The sequence below is a fragment of the Piliocolobus tephrosceles genome, chromosome 15 (assembly GCF_002776525.5).
Source record: "Piliocolobus tephrosceles isolate RC106 chromosome 15, ASM277652v3, whole genome shotgun sequence".
NCBI lineage: Eukaryota > Metazoa > Chordata > Mammalia > Primates > Cercopithecidae > Piliocolobus > Piliocolobus tephrosceles.
Window position 1 is genome coordinate 56,403,859 of NC_045448.1, and position 19,660 is coordinate 56,423,518.

Sequence of the window (19,660 nt, forward strand, 5' to 3'; positions counted from 1 at the left end):
GACTAGAAATTCAATGGCTGCAGTATATTGAAAAGTAAATTATGAAACAATGCTAGTTTTTTTTTTTTTTTAGGAATAAATCAATCACTTCTATACACTGCATCGGCTTATTTGAAAAATAATTAAGTCTCCCCTGTAAACTCAACTCTTATCCGTTTACATAACTTTAGAGAATTTTCAGGTACTTGAGGTAATTAACAACTAAAAACAATGAAGAACTGTAAGCAGGCTAAATGCCCATTTTTCTTACTGCTTGACCTTTTTTTTTTTTTAAGGTTAACATCATGATTTACTCAATTATAGTCTTCCTTTTGCAAAATATTTATTTTCTGAGATCACAGTTCTTCACTGGGCTGTATAATTATATGTAAGAATAATTAGGCATTTCCTTACAAAACTAACCCATGCAGCCAGCAACCCTAGTGACATTAATGATAATCAACAAAAGGGGCAGTGTTTGAAAGCTGTTTGGTAATGACAATGCCAGGTATCTAATTGGTTACACTATGATTTTCTAATTCTCTTCTGGATATGAGATCATTTAAGTTTAAAATGAAAGAAGTCAAAGAAAGATATCCCTAGCATCTGAGAAGCTGTATATGTTACTTCAAGTTCCTCTTTGCAAATGTAGATGTACAGATAATAACTTCTTTCCTTTTCAAAAGAGTAGTTTAGTTACCCTTATGTTTATAAAGAAATGTGTAGAATATAATGGATATTCCCTAAGACTATAGAGGTTTTTAAATTTTAACCCTATGTACACTGTAATTTGTTCCTTTAGACTTTACAGGAGGCAAATATGTATTTTTTAGTGTTCTAATCCCTCCTGTATCACATGTAATAATGATAAAATAAAATGATTGAAAATATAGCTGAAAGTTGGAAAAAAAACATTTAGCAAACTGAAAAATTTATAGGTGAAACATAGTATTTAATTTGGCTGTGTGGTGAAATTTTTTCCATGTAGGAATGTGAAAAGATTGCTAACTTTCCCATGGTATGGTACAATTGACACATAACTAAGTGTGCAGATTCTAATGTCCAGTTATCCTACACTTAAAACATCTAAAACAATGTAGAAACCTGCTCACTGGCCAACTGGCAAATGGGATCCCAACAACTGCAAAGACAGATTCTGTCCACTACTTAAAAATCAATGCAGTTTGTCTTTTGAAAGTACAAAATAAATTGTAAAAATAGTCTCACTGGACAAGCAATGCCCCAACCTGAAAAAATGGCTCTAATGTTAGGACTTCTTCACTCTTGTCTGTGAGGTGCAGGTGATATGGCTATGTGGGTATGCTAGGGGCTCAACCATCCTATTTGCCTGGGATGAAGGCATTTCCAGGAACATGGAGCTTTTGGTTTTGAAACCGGAAAGTCCTGGTAGACAGAGATGGTGGAAACCCTAGGGTATGTTTTATTCATATCTCTCAATGATACTTTATACAATATAAGCCAGGTACTGTATTTGATTTGGTTTTACAATCAACTTTATTGGGCATTAGTACTGAGTTCACTTTTTGATGGCACAGTTTCTTTACCAAGTTCGTAGTCATGCCTGTAAATCCTAACAGAGTTTAGTAGCGGCTTAATTACCAGCTATGCAAAATGCCCGGTGTTTTAATTTTTTTAAAGTTCAATTAAACCAACAAGTTTCTTCAATTAGGGCAATCAATGCTTTCTCTTTCTTGTCAGTTCCCAAATGACTTTTTTTTTTTTTTTTAAATACAGGAATGGAAGTCTTAGAAAGTTATATATGATTTAAAAAAATCCTTTCTCAACTTTATCTGGTAATTTCTAACTCCATCTCCTTTAGAAATATTATATAGAGACTATTGCCAGACACAGTGGCTCAGGCCTGTAACCCCAGCACTTTGGGAGGCTGAGGTGGGTAGATCACCTGAGGTCAGGAGCTGGAGACCAGCCTGGCCAACATGGTGAAACCCTGTCTCTATTAAAAATACAAAAATTAACAGGGTGTGATGGTGCACACCTGTAGTCACAGCTACTCGGGAGACTGAGGCACAAGAATTGCTTAAACCCAGAAGGTGGACGTTGCAGTGAGCCAAGATAGCACCACTGCACTCCAGCCTGGGTAACAGCGCGAGACTCTGTCTCAAAAAAAAAAGAGAAAGATTATATAGAGACTATGCAATAAAGGTGTAGAAAACTAAAGGTGAGCCATCAACAGGTTATAATATATTCCCCATTCATTCAACTTCTTTTTGGTGTAGATGAGTATCTGTTGTCTTTGAGGCAGATGGTATCTCATGGAAACAATTAATTTTGAAAACTCTATCTACACGTGGCTCCAGGTATGTAACACTGAAATGATCTTCATTTTGTAGATGCCAAGAATAATGTCAGTCATGGGAAACTCTCAGTGTTACTGGCTCCCACAGCATGATCCTCATTTAGCAAAAAACCTGAAAAACACCTGCTCACTATGACCTGATCTTTGAATGTTATGTTGCATTTCAAACTCCTTGTTTTTGTACAGAACTGAAAACCCCCCAAAAAATACATGACAAGGAGTAAAAATACCATGTTTTCATTCAACAGTTAAATGGACAGGTATTTAAAATATATATTTATAAAATAGTGTACATTTAAAATATCTAGTGGAATTATTTAAATTATTTAGAAGCCATCTGTGACTGGTATAGTGCATTCAAAGGCACAATTGATTTGAAGACTGAAACACAGTGCAGATTTCAGTTCTTACATTTAAAATGTCCTCAGTTATAGGTTATATAATGATAAACTATACCTGCTGAAAAATATACACAGAAAACAGAAATAATTTTTATGCAAATAAGACTCATCTGTAAGAATCATTTATTCTATCCAGTAGACCATAGGAAATGTGTCTGGATTACTGGGCATAAATATGCAACATTTAAAAGGGAGTGGAGATCTTTATTAAAACACAGGACTCCTCAAACTCCATGATGATGTCAATAATATAGGTCCTTGGAGCACATTATTATTCTAAACAGAGGTCCCCATACTTCCACATTGGTGCTAAAACATTATTTTGTGCTGCTGGCCTGGAATGAGAATGTCATACATCTGCAGGCAATTAGAAGAAGCTGGACTGCATATTTGATTAGCTCAATAAGAAACGGGCACAAGTGTGACTCGACTTATGTTAGTCAAATTCCCTAGACAGATTATCCTGTTGTTATCATATGAAATAACCCCCTTTTATCAACAATTAAGTAAATCCACATTTATGGGCACTTTGCAAAATTGTGAGGTGGGAAGAAATCCAACTTAAGCCTTAGGCCTTCCAAAAAACTTTTAACCCTGCTTTCAATGGTATAGACACCAATCCCAAATTTTAGAAACTGGCTGAATTACACAGAACAATTTGGGTTGGAGATAACCTATGTGTGCACAGTCAACAGGTATGTATTTAGCATATTCCATAAGCAAGGCACTTAATAGTCTGCTTATAACTAAAAAAAAAATGCCCAAAGAAGTAAGAACTATAAATGTTTTACTATGTGAAACCTAACTTAGTTAGGTAGTCTAAATATTTTCGAGAAAAGTTAAATAGGATTTTATTCTTATTAATCACAGTACAGTTTCTGCCATAACCAATGCATGTTGTAAGTCTTGAATATATTTTATTCTAGGACCTCTTCATTTAGTTCTGGGCATTGTTCTTGAATTCAACCATAAATGTCAATGACTACAAACTACTTTGGGAAATGACTCATTCATTTATCTGTTTTTTTTTCTCCCAAGTACCATTAAAATATACATCTAAAGTATTCAAAATAATTCAGTATATAAAAGTTGATACTTAAGAATTTTTCAGCAAAATTTTTTGATTTTGGGAAAAATACCACCAAACTTTCCAGTCTAGTTATATAACTAAATAACACAATTAAAAGCTGGTATATCTTAAATAAACTCAAGATTTTTTTTTATCAGTATTAACCCAAATACATGTATAAGAATAACCTCATCGTTTTATCTCCTTGACATAATCCTTAAATTCAATATCAGAATATCAAGCAGATGCTGAAGCATTCATCATCAATACTGGAATTCTGACTCATGACAGTAACACAAAACAGATGCTAATACCATGCACCCTCTGAAAAGTGACACCATCACAACATGGGTTAGGTCTTGATGTGGGGTACTTAAAACTTACAAACAAAATATGAAATAAATAAGTTAGAGCATGACAAGTTTCCTTACTTCTTTTTTTTTTTTTTTGAGACAGAGTCTCACTCTGTTGTCCAGGTGGGAGTGCAGTGGCATGATCTCGGCTCACTGCAACCTCCACCTCCCAGGTTCAAGCGATTCTCCTGCTTCAGTCTCTCCAGTAGCTGAGATTACAGGCACGTGCCACCATTCATAGAGAATTTTTGTATTTTTAGTAGAGATGGGGTTTTGCCATGTTGGCCAGGCTGGTCTCGAACTCCTGACCTCAGGTGAACAGCCCGCTTCAACCTCCCAAAGTGCTGGGATTATAGGTGTGAGCCACCATGCCCAGCCCCTTGCTTCATTTTTAAGCCATTTAAATTCGAGTATCTTTTATATAGAAGATAAAACTAAACACGGGTGAATAAGGGGCAGCAACCCAGGGCACAAGAAAATGCATCTTCCATTTAATGTAGCAGCTCAGTGGTCTCTATTGAAACCCTTAGTGTTAAGGGAGGAAGGTGCTCTCTTCCTCACACATGACCAGTTAGAAAGTGAGAACTCTTGGACCCTTTCCATTGACTCACGTGTGCCATACACATATGTGGTGGTGACATGGGAGTTCTGCACTATGGGGTCTACCTAGTTAGCCTCTGGCAGGGAGAAAGGAGTCTGGAGGCTCCTATGACCCCATTTCAGTAACACAATCTCTACACCAGGCTGCTCTGAAACGGTTTGCTAAGAAGGAAAGGGAAACAATCTGTTAGCACAGTTCAGTTAGCTAATATCCTACATGTCTTCAAAGCCCCAGATTCTTATCACTTTGCTAGTATGAGCTTATAGCTGTTTCTAGAATACACAGTGATGTGTGTGCTCTGTGAAAATAAACAGAAAAACCTAGGCAGATGATGCCATGGTGCAAGTGATATAAGTGAAATGTGGTCAAATGAGAGCTTTAAACGAGATATAAATGTGAGTGGGGGAGAGTCCCTCCAAGGTAATGAGAAGCAGGAGCCCCATTTCTTTATTCCTGAATGAGGAAAATAAATCTGTGGCAAGTTCAATGAAAAGAAACTTGAGAAACCAAAGGGGTACATCTGTGGAGTAGCTTGACAGCATAATTTCAAATTCCCAATGAATAACCTGACAGCAACTTTTGCCAGCTGTGACTTTGGCACCTGCCTTCCTGGGTTGGAAGGTCAGCTCTGCACTTAGCACCTGTGTGACGTCTGGTTCTCAAACTTGGCCGCACATGAGGAACTGAAAAAAAAGCCGATGCCTGGAACCCACCCTCAGAGACTGTGATTTAACTGGGCTGGGGTGTAGCTTGGCCATTGAGAAGTTTTAAAGATTCCCAAGTAACTCTAAATATGGGCAGCTAGGGTTGGAAACCACTGATGAACTTTCTAAGCCACAGTTTCCCATTTCTAAAACAATGATGACACCTACAGCAACTACCCTTTAGGAATATTGTGATGATTAAATATGATAATGCAGACAAAGCACTTAGCATGATGTCTGGCATGCGGGAAGTCCTTAATAAATGTGAATTATTATCATCCTCACCACGAGGTGCACTTGGGCAAAAGCTTTCAATGGTTAGGAAAATAAGTTATTCCTACCTTGGCACACGTTGTGTTCGCTTTGCTCGTAGCCTGCTGCACACTGGATACGGTGGGAAGGGTTGGAGGGAATGCGCTGAGGGTCAGCTGGGTTCCGCCGGATGACAAAGTTATTTCGGCCAGTCTGCACTTCAGGGCCTGCGACTGCAGCAGCACTGGCCACAAAACCACCCCCGGGCAACACTCCACTGGTTGCCATGCTGCTGGCAGCTACAACCCCGGTGGTTGCCCCTGAGGTTCCTTCTGCTGGTGGTGTTTCCTGCTGAGGCTGTTCATTATTGACAATAATCTGGGCTGTTTTCGGAAGGCAGAGGTATCCTCCATAGTGGTTGACGCATTTCATTCCACCTTTACAAGCGTCTGGGACAATGTCACATTCATCAATATCTGTGGTCAGTAATAAAATAAGTCAGGAATCTTCTAAGAAGGAAAAATCGAACATGTAAATATAATGCTTATGCCTTTTTGGTATAACACAGACAGGATAGGAAGAGTGACACAAGAGATGGAGACAGAAGGCAGTGATCACATGGGAAGTCTTTGAGGCTGGCTCACCTTTGCATTGCTGTCTCACAGGATCCCACTCATATCCATCAGTGCATTGCTGCAAAGAAAACATCAAAGGTGGGGCCAGGAGACTGTTAATTGGTGTGTCCATTCCCTAAGAAATCACTCTAAAAGCTTCATTCTTATCGCAACAATCCTTGCGTTAAAGTCTTAGATATATGATGAGATGGGTGGTTTAACATTCTATTGCTTTTTTTTAAAAGACAACTTTGTGCATTGGACAACTTCAGGGGTCCATTCTCAGTCATCAGCTGCCTAAACTCTTCTGTTGTTTTTGGTACAGTTGCCCAGTACCATCTTCTTTTCTGTTTTGAGACTAATCTTCTCCAACTTCTCTGACTGCTCTTTATTAATTTGCCTTTTTCCCACATTGTAAATATGAAAAAAAAAAGACCAAATTCTCTCTCTTTCCTTGCCCTCTCCCCCGCCCCCGCCCCTGCCCCCGCCCCCAACCAGCGCTGGGCTCTTCTCTCTCTCTCTAAATCCTCTTACCACATGCAAGCACGTAGCTTTCTTTACCATTCTTACCTCCATCTCACACCCTGGCCTGTTCCCTAGCTTCAGTTCCTAGGGAACAAATGTGTTCCTCCTAGCAGTTCCCAGCTTCAGTCTCCTCTCTAGTTCACCCACTGAACAAACAGCCTATGGAGCACCTTCTGAAACCAGGCAGTTTTAGGGCCTGGGGATGCAAAGATGATGCAGACTTTGTCCCTGTCCTCAAGCAGCTCAAAGACCAGAAGAGGAGACAGATAGGTAGACAAGTTGCAGTAAGATGGCAGGTGCCTTCTACAAGTGTACACGGGAAGGAGTGATGGACTCTGCTCCGGGGCACGGGTGAGCATGGCAGGGCAGAAGGGAAGGCTTGACAGAGGAGGTGACAGTGAATCAGGCTTTACAGGATGAGCAGGATTTTTCCAGATGAATGTGGGAATTCTAGGAAGACAGGCTACTGTGACAAAGGCATAAAATTGTTGAAAAGGGAAGGAGCTGCAAGGAGTTCTGGGTAGGTGGAGGACGAGGTTACAGAGGTAGGCAGAGCCAAATCAAGAAAGCCTTTCTTTAGGAATGGAAGCCTGAATTCTACCCTGAAGGTCAATGAATCTCAAGCTTTATTGTGTCTAAGGATCACTCAGGGTGCTTGTTAAAATGAAGATTCCTGGGCCCACCCAAAGGATTTGATTCTGTAGGTCTGGGTAGGGGGCCTGGAATCTAAATGCTTAGCAAGTATCCCAGGTGATTCCCATACAGGTTGTCTAGGAACTACTTGAGAAATGTAGGTATCGGCAGTAAGAGGCCTCTGAAGAACTTTTAAGCTCAGAAAGCAATCTGATCAGACGCTCACTTGAGAAAGTCACTGTGAGGAAGAAGCCTAAGGAAGGACTGAGCAAAAGTGGAGTAAACAAACAAATAAACTTAAATTCTTTTAATATAACTGAGAGCTGCTTATGTACATAATGGGTGCTTGACAAGGAAATAGCTGAATGGAAGCCCAGAGATCCATTTAGATATTTTACTGATGTCTGAAACTTACTGGAGTGAGAACTAAATTCACTTTGTCTCTCAGACTAATTTTTTTCTTGTTTCCCAAACAGTGTTCAAGGTACCACCACCTTTCTCAAAACCCAGGATTCCAACTTTAACATCAGTGCTGAATCTCCACTTATTTTCCTTCCATCTCTGCTGACTTTGTGTCCATTTCTACATCTACCATGTAGATGTAAGTCTTTTGCTGGCCCGTGAGTAGGCAAGGCCCCGTATCTCTACATGCTGCATACGGACCCCATGATGGTCTTTCTTGTGCTCTTGGTTATGTTGCTCCTCTCTCTGAGACCTCACAGTGACCTCCAGGTCTCTCATCATCACCATCTCTGGGTTCTTTCTACTACCCACTTCCAGCTGATCTGACCTTATCACCACCTGGATTGGTCTCAGGTGCTTTCAGCTCTAGCTTTTGATTATGCCACTCTCTGACTCAGGTGCCTCTTCAGGCTTTCTAGATCAATCCAACCGAGGTCATCACTTCCTTCAAGAACCAGCACAGAGTTCTGTCTCCTCTAATATGCCGGCACCAACATTAATCACCTCCTTGCTTTTCTATTTCCTTGGCAATTTTTTTTTTTTTTGAGACAGAGTCTCGCTCTGTCGACCAGGCTGGACTGCAGTGGCCGGATCTCGGCTCACTGCAAGCTCCGTCTCCCAGGTTTACGCCATTCTCCTGCCCCAGCCTCCCGAGTAGCTGGGACTACAGGCAGGCGCCTGCCACCTCGCCCGGCTAGTTTTTTTGTATTTTTTAGTAGAGACGGGGTTTCACCATGTTAGCCAGGATGGTCTCGATCTCCTGACCTCGTGATCCACCCACCTCGGCCTCCCAAAGTGCTGGGATTACAGGCTTGAGCCACCACGCCCGGCCTTTCCTTGGCAATTTGTATAATCTGTATAATAGTATCATTTGTACTTGCTTAGGAACTTTGTAGTTTTCAACACTGTCTTCCCAGGGTAAATTCTCCAAGAGGGGGCTGAATTTTCTTAGTAAACAAATAAATTTCTTTTAATAGTGTTGAGAATTGCTTATGCAGATACTTGTTGAGTAAATAGCTGAATGGACACCATCTTTAATATGGAAGAGGACTTGAAGCTGTTTTGTGGAGCCCTTTCTTCTGAAGAGTATCTTTCAAGCCAGGCAAAAATGGCAGTTCACTTGAATAATTTGTATGGTAAATAGAGAAGACTTGCAGTTTGTTTAGTATTTACTTCTAGACATTTAATGTCAGTGTACTATTAAGTATGCCTAGACTGAGTTTAGCTTCACCACTTGGCTATGTAGCCCTAAGCAAGTTAGACACTCTCTCAGATCTTCAGTTCTACCACTAGTAGAAGGAAGATGATGCCACTTACCTTACACATTGTCGCAAGGATCAAAGGAGATCGTGTCTCCACAGCGGGGTACTCAAAAATAGTTATTATCTTGTCCTTTAACCACGACTTATTAGGCATATAAAATTTAAAGGAGAATAGGCCCAATCTTGGCACAAAAGGTAACATATCTGGAAAATTTGTTACAATAATAATGAACCTTAGTTAGTGGTCTTAAAACTATCATGTTTAAGCCACAGGGAACCTTCTCTGGTAAAAATGAGTAAGATTTAGGTGATTAGCAAAGGGAAGGGCATAGAAGATAAGCAATTGGAAAAGAAGTAAAATCTTTTATGAGATTATTATAAAAGTGGGTAGTGAATTTAATTTTAGCTCCCTGAGAAGGCAGTAAGTTTAGTCTGAATAACAAAACATTTTCATTTTAAGATAAACAGCACATGCCTTCATTTTTCTTGCTTTATTTATCTTCAGCAGAGGAAGCAACTGCATTTAACATGAAGTTAACAAAATATTTGTATTAAGCTATTTTATTTATAGTGGATCTGAACAACAGAAAGGAACATTTGCCAGATGAATACTAACATTCTAGGGAAAATGTGGTACCAAAAAGTGAGATAATATTTATTATCAGTAATTGACATTAGTTCATTTTTAAGAGTTTTCTTTTCAGAAATTTTTCACATTCTTTCCAGTAGGATTACTTAATTTTAAACTGTGAGCAGTAGAAAAATGTGTTTTTCATATTCCAATCCAGGACAAATGTCATTTGCCTCACACTGATTAAAGACAAGAAAACACAAAACAGAGGTGCAAACAAACTCACCAGAAGTGAAGTCAGTACTGTCCTTCTCTGTTCTCACCACAGCTATTTGTAGCAGTGGGAGGGGTCAGATGATCTTTTTAATATTTTATTAAACATTGGTTACACCTATGCAATTAACTAATCAAATATTACTTGGAAATATCAGAGATGCTAATTAGAAAATGCAAAACAGAGTTGCACACATTATGTTTGAAAACCACTTTAGCCAATATGCATCCTAGTAACACATAAAGTGTGTCTGCCTTTATTTATTAGAATTATGAGTTATACAAAAAAGAATGAATATACAGCCTTTATAAATTCAATAAAGGCCACTTACATGAGAATGTATGTCATGTACACAAAGGAGGCCATGTGTCTTTATGGTGTTTAATGTTCTTACTTGACTTGAATCTTATTCTGCACGTATTGGTTTTATCTGCATGTGGTAGGAATCCAGGTTTTCCAGTTCCTTACACCCATTAATTTGTTGAATGTTTTGGAAACGTAACTTTCTTTGGTTTTAGTTTTTAAACGGATCCCATTTTTAGCCTTGCACAAATGATTACATGTTGGTTCCTATCTTAGGTGGTGAGCCCAGTGAACTTTTGAAAGGATCAAGGGGGCAATTTACAACGAATCTTAGATATGAAGCATGAATAAAGTGTTGTTTAATTTATCACCCTCCGCACAGTATAGCCCAAATACACTGGCAGGGGTGTGTAAAATCTTTTTTTTTTTGGTCACAGAATCCCGCTGAACCGTACTTATTTCAAATTCCATCACCCCTTACCGTGTACGTGATGGTTTCTTCGGTGTCCTGTGACTTGACGAGCGCCAGAGTCAGCATAGTTAGGAAAAGGGCTTTCAACATTGTGAATCTCAAAGAAAATACAGGACAAACTGATGTTTAGTATCTGCTGCGGGGAAAGTAACAAAACTTTAGCAGTGAACACAAGCGAGGAAGGGAGGGTGGGAGAGGCTGAGGCTCCACTGTACTCAACTTCCAATCTGCTTTCTCATCTCCCCTCCCCCTCCTGAACCTTCTCGGTGGCCAACGAACAAGGCAGCAAAGACGTAAAAACTGCTGCAGAATTGCATTTCACGTTACTCCGTCCTGCTACACTGTTTACATACAAAAGACATTCAGCGTGCATTTTATACTGCACCTACAAACCAGGCTGCAGAAAGAAGGGGTCGAAAGGAAAAAACAGTACATTTCAAAGGGGACGGTGCATTTCCTGCCCCTCAACCCCACACCCCCGGGGATGGAGGTGGGGCTGCAAAACTCTATTCTCTAGAACTTTAAGGCTTTCCCAGTATGCTCACCTTGAGCTAGCAAAGTTCCTTGCACAGATGAGCAAAAATACCTGCGAGCCAATATGAATTGCCTTGGCGTCAGGCTTTTCATTTTTTTAAACAAAATAACAGTACAAAAGTCAGAGAGCGATCTCCCAGTTCCAGTAGAACACTAGACCTTCTCACATCTCTCAGAGCTTCTCACATCCCCCCGCACAACCTCTCAAAGTGGCATTTCCACGCCTTTATCTGCGCACAGCTTTGTTTAAAAGTCCCAGGTTGTGTGGAGGGGCAGCCCAAAGCGAGTGCTTCTCTTTTGTCATATCAGTCTCTGGGTCCCCGACAAGCTACCTTCGGTATCAGGCTGCCTAGGACCGGAACCAGGGATCGCACCGCCACCCGAGGTACCAGTTTCTGGCGGGCGGCCTGGTCCGGCAGGGAGATGAGGTCCCCTTTCTTAACAGCAAGCTAACGCGGCGGTCCCGTGGAGCTGCTCACCGTCCCAGCTTCTGACCAGCTCCTGTGGAATCCAGGTGCGGCTTATATCTCGCACACTGGTCCCCTAAACTTTCAAAACTACGTTTATGGGCAAAGCCCTGCCGGCTGGTTGTGGGCGCGCACACACATGCCCATCCCAACAGATGTCACCCGAGTACTCGCACTTGCTGACAGATCGCATTCCGAGGCTGCACACCTCCACGTCCTTCTCTGCCCGAGACACCCTGCACAGTCCAGGGCAGTTCTCGATTACTCAGCACCCCTCAGGTCACCCCACCTCACTCACTCTCCCGCGCGCGGCCCCGTGAGCACTGGGCTCGCTCGGGGCGACATCCCGTCAGGGGCTCCTACCTGCGCGGCCGCGCTGCGCTCCGGGCCCGGGCAGCGAGGGGAGTGCGCAGGGGAGGGCAGCCCCGTGGGTCTGATCTGGCGAAGTCTGGCAGCGGCCGCGGCGGCAGGAGGAGGAGGAGAAAGGGAGGGAAAGGGGGAGGGCGAAGGGGGGCGGAGGAGAGAGCTGAGGGAGGCGCAAGCGCTGAGCCAAGCGCTGCGAGCCCGGCGGTAGAGCGCGCAGCGCAGCGAGGTCTGCGCCCCCTGCGCCAGGGGCCTTCTCTGCCGTCCCAGCCTGCTCTCCCTTGCCAGCCCCTCGTTTCCCAGACTCGCGGGGACCCCAGGCCAGAGAGGACACGTTGACATGTGATGTCCTGGGTGTGCTTCTGCCTGGGGATACTCCCACTCCCTAGTGCGTTTTCTTGTTCTCCAAGGAACAAGAGGAGACCAGAGGGTCTCTAGAAATTGCTGTTAATTTTTTTTTCCCAATAAGTGAATGCTAGGAGAGTAAATTAACCCCATTCACAGAACTGTTTCCTTACCTTTTCTTTCAGATTTTTTTTTGAGGTGTCTGCTTTCACAAATGGAGAAAAATGAGAATTCATCCATTCAACAAATGTTTGCCACCTACTGTGTGCTAAGTGTTGGGAATAGGCCAAACAGAACTTGCACTAACAAAACTGTGAGGTGGGGTTTGTTTTACGGTCTCTCAAACCTCCCTTTATGGTAACAAGTGTTGGCGAGAATGCAGAAAAGGGAACGCTTGTACGCTGTTGGTGGAACGTAAATTAGTACACACATGATGGAAAATTGTATGGAGGTTTCTCAAAAATCTGAAAGTAGAATTATCATATGATCCAGCAATCTCATTTCTGGGTATTTACTGGGAAGATTTGAAATCAGTATGTTGAGGAGATGTCTGTACTTTCATGTTTATTGCAGCACTATTCACAATTGCCAAGATATGGAATCAACTTAAGTGTCCATTAAGGGATAAATGGATAAAGAAAATGTGGCATATGTGTGTGTGTGTGTGTGTGTGTGTGTATTATCTATATATATTATCTATATACACACACATATATATATATGCCTTTTTAAGGCTAAATAGTATTCCATTGTGTGTGTGTGAGTGTGCGCGTGTGTATATGACCCCATTCTTTTGAAAAGTATCTTTCAAGACAGGCAAAAATGGCAGTTCACTGGAATAATCTGTATGGTAAATAGAGAAGACTTGCAGTTTGTTTTTGGTATTTACTTATAGACATTTAATGTCAGTGTACTATTAAGTATGCCTAGACTGAGTTTAGCTTCACCACTTGGCTATGTAGCCCTAAGAAAGTTAGACAGTCTCTTTGATCTTCAGTTCTGCCATGATGCCACTTACCTTACACTTTGCCGCAAGGATCAAAGGAGATCCTGTCTCCACAGCGGGGTACTCAAAAATAGTTATTATTTTGTCCTTTAAGCATGAATTATTAGGCATACAAAATTTAAAAGAGAATAGTATTCCATTGTGTGTGTGTGTGTGTGCGTGTGTATACACACACACACAATGGAACACTATTTAGTCTTAAAAAAGAAATTCTGTCATTTGTGATAACATGAATGGAAGTGGAGAACATTATGCCCAGTGAAATAAGCCAAATACAGGAACACAAATACCACATGTTCTCAAGTATCTGAATGTAACTTAAAACAACTGAACTCATAGAAGCAGAGAGTAGAATGGTGATTACCAGAGGCTAGGGTTGCAGGGAATGGAGAGATAACAGAATGTAAGCCTCAATTAGATAGGAAGAGTAAGGGCTGGGTGCGGTGGCTCACGCCTGTAATCCCAGCACTTTGGGTGGCCAAGGTGGGCAGATCACCTGAGGTCAGGAGTTTAAGACCAGCCTGGCCAACATGGCGAAACCCCATCTCTACTAAAAATACAAAAATTAGGCGCATGCCTGTAATTCCAGATACTCAGGAGGATGAGGCAGAATGATCGCTTGAACCCTGCGAGGCAGAGGTTGCAGTGAGCTGAGATCGCCCCTCTGGGTGACAGAGTGAGACTCCATCTCAAAAAAAAAAAGACAAGTTTGATTTTTTTTTAGATCAATTGCACGGTGTTGTGAATAAAGCCGATAATTGAGTACTGTATATTTCATTATCACTAAGAGAGTAAATTTCAAATGTTCTCATCACAAGAAATGTCAAATATTTGAGGTGATGGATATGTTAATTAGCTTGGTTTAATTATTCCACATTGTATTAAAAATCATAACACCTTGTACCCTATTAATATATACAACTATAATTTGTCAATATATAATAAAAAGTCTCCCTTTTTATGGCTTTCTTTTTTCATCTATAGCTTCTCTTTTCTTCACTTGTTGACTTAGTGAAATCTCCAATACTGCTTTTTCAAAGTTGGGCATTTCACTTTCACCTTTCATACTCAGTGGAATTTCAGGAATCTGGAGAGAAAAATCTTTTTTTCTGTCTTTACCAAATCATACCACACAAATTGCAGTTACCTCTGAAGACTCCAACTCTAAAGTCACAGTAATAGCTTGCTTCTAAGGCATCTGTCTTCTAGGAAGCAAATGGCCAAATAGAATTTCGTGAATGAGACAACTTACAAACTGAAGGAGTTAAAGACTTTGACTCTGTCCTTGAGCAGGAGGCAGAGCTCAGGAGGAGAGGAACAGCTCCTTTCCTTTCCTGCTGACCAAAGGTGGGAGGGTGGTAGAGACTGCAGGAGAGGGAGGTTATCAAGTGGAAGCTGCTCTCTTTATCTCTAGGGTATCCAGTGTGGGTTACCTAGACGTTGCCAGTTTGGTAGCAAGCCACACAGTATTGGACGAGATCAGAGGGGAGGTGTACAACCCTCCGTAAACATTACTTGAGTATACAGGGTTTTGGTAATGGTATCGAATATTTTTACTACGAAAATTCTAGTAAGTGTTATCCTCAAGTCATTAATGACCTCCAGATTTTTTAAAAATGAATCTTTGCTTTTTGTACAGTAAGAAGATCTGTGCACATGGTTTTTCCTGTTTCTCTTAAACTCTTTCTACCTGTTCTCAGCCACTTTTCCAGAAGAATGGGGTGAAAACTCTCAAATTTATATCTCCAGCCTGGAAATGTTCCTATATATCCAACTGCCAACTTGCTATCTTCATTTGGGCATCTAATGGATGTTTCAAACTGAATGCAACTGCTATTATCATCCCCAAACCTACTCCACCCACCTTCACCGTCTCAGTTAAAGCAATTTCATCATTGCTTTTGCTCAGATTCAGGACCATGGAGTCATCCTTGATTTCTCTTTTTCTGAGATATCCTGCATTCTATCCTTCAGAAAATTCTGTTGGCTTCACCTTCAAAATATATCCAGAATGGAACCACTTCTCATCACCTCTTTTGCAACCACTCTAGTCTAAGCCACCACCATTTTCCACCTGTATTATTGCAACATCCTTCTAATTGGTCTCCTTGTTTACAACCTTGTTCTCCTGCAGCCTTTTTGCAGTGGGAGTTCATATGAATGGAATCATAGAGTACATACTCTTTTGGGTCTGACTTCCTTCACTCAGCATGTTTGAGATGCATCCTTGTTATCAGGTGTATAAGAAGCACATTCCTTTTTATTGCTGAGTAGTATTCCATTGTGTGTATGTACCCTGATTTGTTTGTTTATATCTTAATAGATACTTGGATTGTTTATGAATAAATCTGCTATGGACATTCACATATAAGTCTTTGTTGGGATATGTTTTCTTTTAGATAAACACTTAGGAGTGAAATTGCTAAGTCATATGGTAGGAGTAAGTTTAACATTATAAGAAAGTGTCAAACTGTTTTATAAAGTGAGTGTGTTATTTTATGTTCTTACCAGCAATATGTGAGATTCAATTTGCCTGAAATCCTTGCCAACTCCTGGTATTGTCAGTAATTTACAACGTTAGCCAATGTGGTGGGTGTGTAAATGGTATTTCATTGTGGTTTTATTTTACATTTCTCTGATGTCCAGATGTCTCTGATGTTGAATTTTGCTTTTCGTGTGCTTATTGTCCATCAATATATTTTCTTTCAAATTTTTGTTCATTTCTTTATTTTTTGGCCTTGTTAGTTGTAAGAGTTTTTAAAAATAGTCTTCCTGCAAGTCCTCTTTAGATTTACATTTTTTGAACATTCTTTCTGGTGTTTGTCTTGTCTTTCCAATTTGTTAATGCTGTCTCTTGAGAGCAAACATTTTAAATTTTGATTTTTTTTTTTTTTTTTTTGAGTTGGAGTCTCGCTCTGTCACTCAGGCTAGAGTGCAGTGGCGTGATCTTGGCTCACTGCAACCTCCATCTCCCGGGCTCAAGCAATTCTCCTGCCTCAGCCTCCTGAGTAGCTGGGAATACAGGTGCACACCACCACGCCCGGCTAATTTTTGTATTTTTAGTAGAGACAGCGTTTCACCATATTGGTCAGGATGGTCTTGATCTCCTGACCTTGTGATCCATCTGCCTCAGCATCCCAAAGTGCTGGGATTATAAGAGTGAGCCACTGCACCCTGCTGGATGATTTATTTAATGGAGTCCAACTTTATGGATTCAAACTGGATGCATGGATTGAGCAGAATGCAAGTGGAGATTGCAGCAGATTCACCTTCCTAAATTGTTCTAAGCTCAGAGGAATCTGAGATTTTAAAGATTTGGGCCGGGCACGGTGGCTCACGCCTGTAATCCCAGCATTTTGGGAGGCTGAGGCAGGTGGTTCACTTAAGGCCAGGAGTTCAAAACCAGCCTGGTCAACACGGCGAAACCCCGTCTCTACTAAAAATACAAAAATTAGCTGGGCATGGTGGTGTGCGCCTGTAATTCTAGCTACTCAGGAGGTTGTAGTGAGCCGAGATTGCGCTACTGCACTCTTGGGTGATGGAGCAAGACTCTGTATCAATAATAATAATAATAAATAAAAAAGAGAGAGAGAGAAAGATTTGAAGATGTATTTGGTGACAAAAATTCATAATTTTAGAAGAGATTCACAGATGTTGATGATCACACACTGAGCACTATGCTCTGTGTCTCTGTGTCCTTTGGAGTGTGCATCTGAATCAAACGTACTATCAGTGTGGCTGAGTCTTAAGAATACTTAGTCAAGGTGTAGAATAACTGTGTCCAACAGGGACCCACATTGGGCATCCCTGGCATGCTAGGGACCAAGATATGAATCACAGAATTAGCCTGCAGTTTCTGGCCATGTATCAAAACCAGGCAACATTTGGGTCCACTTGATTTGTAAAAGTATATTCTCCTAGGAAACTGCTGAAGAAGAAGCCAAGGCTGGAACCAGAATTGGTGGAAAAAACCCTCTCCTTCTTACAGAAAGAATTCATTTAAAAACACTGGTATTCTTACTGAATTGATAAAAATGGATCATTGACTGCTGATAGCCCTGTAATGGACTCTTGCAAGAATGATGTTGATTAAATTATTTATTTTCTTGGACTGCTTTCTTATTGATGCATAAAATTTCAATATTTTTGAATAGCAGAATTTACCATTATTATCCATGAAAATATTCTCATGATGAATACACATTTGGATTTCTGATATACTGTATATGACTGAAACAAGTCTTTGAAAGAGATGGTTTTTAATTTTTTTTTAGGGCTAAAATTCTTTGTTTCTATGTTGTCTTTTTGTCAGTGATTTGGAGTTTGCATCAGGCCAAGAGAAGCGATGAACTTAAGTGAGCCTTCAACAGATGCTAAGTCTTTTCTTTAAAAAATCCACATTACACGTAAGCAATTTTAAATTTGTACATAGAAGATAATGTGTAGTTATTAAATTGATTGCTAAAATATGCCCCAACATTCACTCATGTGACTGGTGGCCTGCGCATTAGAAGAGGACTCATTGAAATACATGGAAGTTGGAGTGCAGCTTTGGCCTCAAAGAATATTGGCAAATTTGCATTTATGCAACATTAATTTGCCTCAAGTATGTCACTGGTAAGTTCTTTGTTTTAGTGAGTGCCAGATGTATTCTTCTTCAGAATATATTTGGTGAAAGTCTCTTTCTGAATGCCAAACGGACATGAGAAAACTTTCAGTCATCTGGAGCTTGTAAATTGTTCTAAAATTTTTGGGATTTTATTGAAGGCTTGATTTCATCATAAAGCAGAGAATACCTTGGAAGAATAAAAAGCAAATCAATCAGAAATGATTGGAACCAGTAATTAGATTTTCCTTGGAGAGATAAAAATGTATGATGTAAATCCACTGCCTTGCAAAAAAGATTGCTTTCTAACAAGTTATCAGATCTTACAGAGCAACTTCAGATGCGAACACAGATGTGAAACTTTTTTTTTAATTTAATTGTTGTTTTCAGCTACAAATTCCTCCCTCTCTCTTTTCAAACTTAGATATTCCGGAAACTTCATTTGGCTAATCAAGGCTGATGGGGTTTCAGGATGATTGTATTATGGAGCATGAAATTAGAAATAATATCCATGAAAATTAGTAATTTTATTTCAATATGTAATTTAAAGAACTGGATCATCACTCCACTTTTGCCAGTTTGGAACCTTTTCATAGTATTTTGTTGATTTTTAGAATTTTCTTTGTTCTACTCTCCAACTTTATTTTACCTTACTTGAATTATTTTTTCCTTCAGTTAGTGGATGAGAAGCACAGAAATGCTCTTCATCTGTCTTTTTGTGAATAGTTAATCTTATATCTTGATGCTGATTTCAGATAACAAAACAGATTTTAAAATATCTTTGAAAATATTTAAATTAATTTTTAGAGAACAATGGTTTAAACACAATCATAGATATTTTGTGTTTGCTGACATTTAGAATTAAAAAAATATATAGCATTAGTAAGACTGATTTATGATTTTTTCCTCTTAGTATGTCATATCCTATACCAGTGGAACTGCTGAGACCAAAGCCTAAAAATGGAATGGATGTTATTATTTTCTGTCTGCTATTCAAGGAACTTTAAAGCATAAATTATTTTGATAAACTAGCATTAACTTCTAACTTCTGTCTCACTGTAGAATGTGGAAAGACTTGAAAAATAACTCACAAACTTTCCTGCTTGAAATTTATAATATGCTGCTAGCAGATAATTTATAAGAAATGGCATATTTGACTTTTATTGTTGACTAAATAGGGCAAATGTAGAAACTCTATTCAAGGTAAGAGGTTAAAAGTTTACATATCCACAGAGAGATATTGCAAGGAAATTGCTTGGATTTAAGAGTGTGTGTGTGTGTGTGTGTGTGTGTGTGTGTGTTTTGTAAAGAACTCTGTTCAAGTAGATGCTTCAATTATAGTTAATTTTTAAAAGGGCCAAGATTTATAAAACACTTCAATTTGTTCAATTCAGTTGGAAAAATGCTGGGATCAGAAAGGACTTTTCAATCTGATTTTAAAATTGGTGAATTTCATTTTATGGTAAAAAGAAAAAAGAACAAAAAGGGGATCTTAGTAGCCGTTTTCTCCAACTCCCTCATGAAAT

The 19,660-nt window shown here is 39.9% G+C and overlaps 1 protein-coding gene across 2 annotated transcripts in view; it reads right to left on the reverse strand.

The window, feature by feature from the left end:
* Positions 1-12,605, reverse strand: part of EFEMP1 (EGF containing fibulin extracellular matrix protein 1) — a 58,531-nt gene extending 45,926 nt beyond the window's left edge. Inside the window, exons 1-5 of one of the 2 annotated variants that reach the window (XM_023228283.2) lie at positions 12,178-12,243; positions 11,359-11,399; positions 10,823-10,910; positions 6,342-6,390; positions 5,787-6,173 (exon numbers count right to left, since the gene is read on the reverse strand). In XM_023228283.2, coding sequence (XP_023084051.2) covers positions 5,787-6,173; positions 6,342-6,390; positions 10,823-10,903 — 517 coding nt within the window. In that variant the 5' untranslated portion in view covers positions 10,904-10,910; positions 11,359-11,399; positions 12,178-12,243. Of the gene's footprint in view, positions 1-5,786; positions 6,174-6,341; positions 6,391-10,822; positions 10,911-11,358; positions 11,400-12,177 lie in introns of both variants that reach the window. The other variant, XM_023228285.2, reaches the window with a different exon arrangement.
* Positions 12,606-19,660: the final 7,055 nt, after the last annotated feature.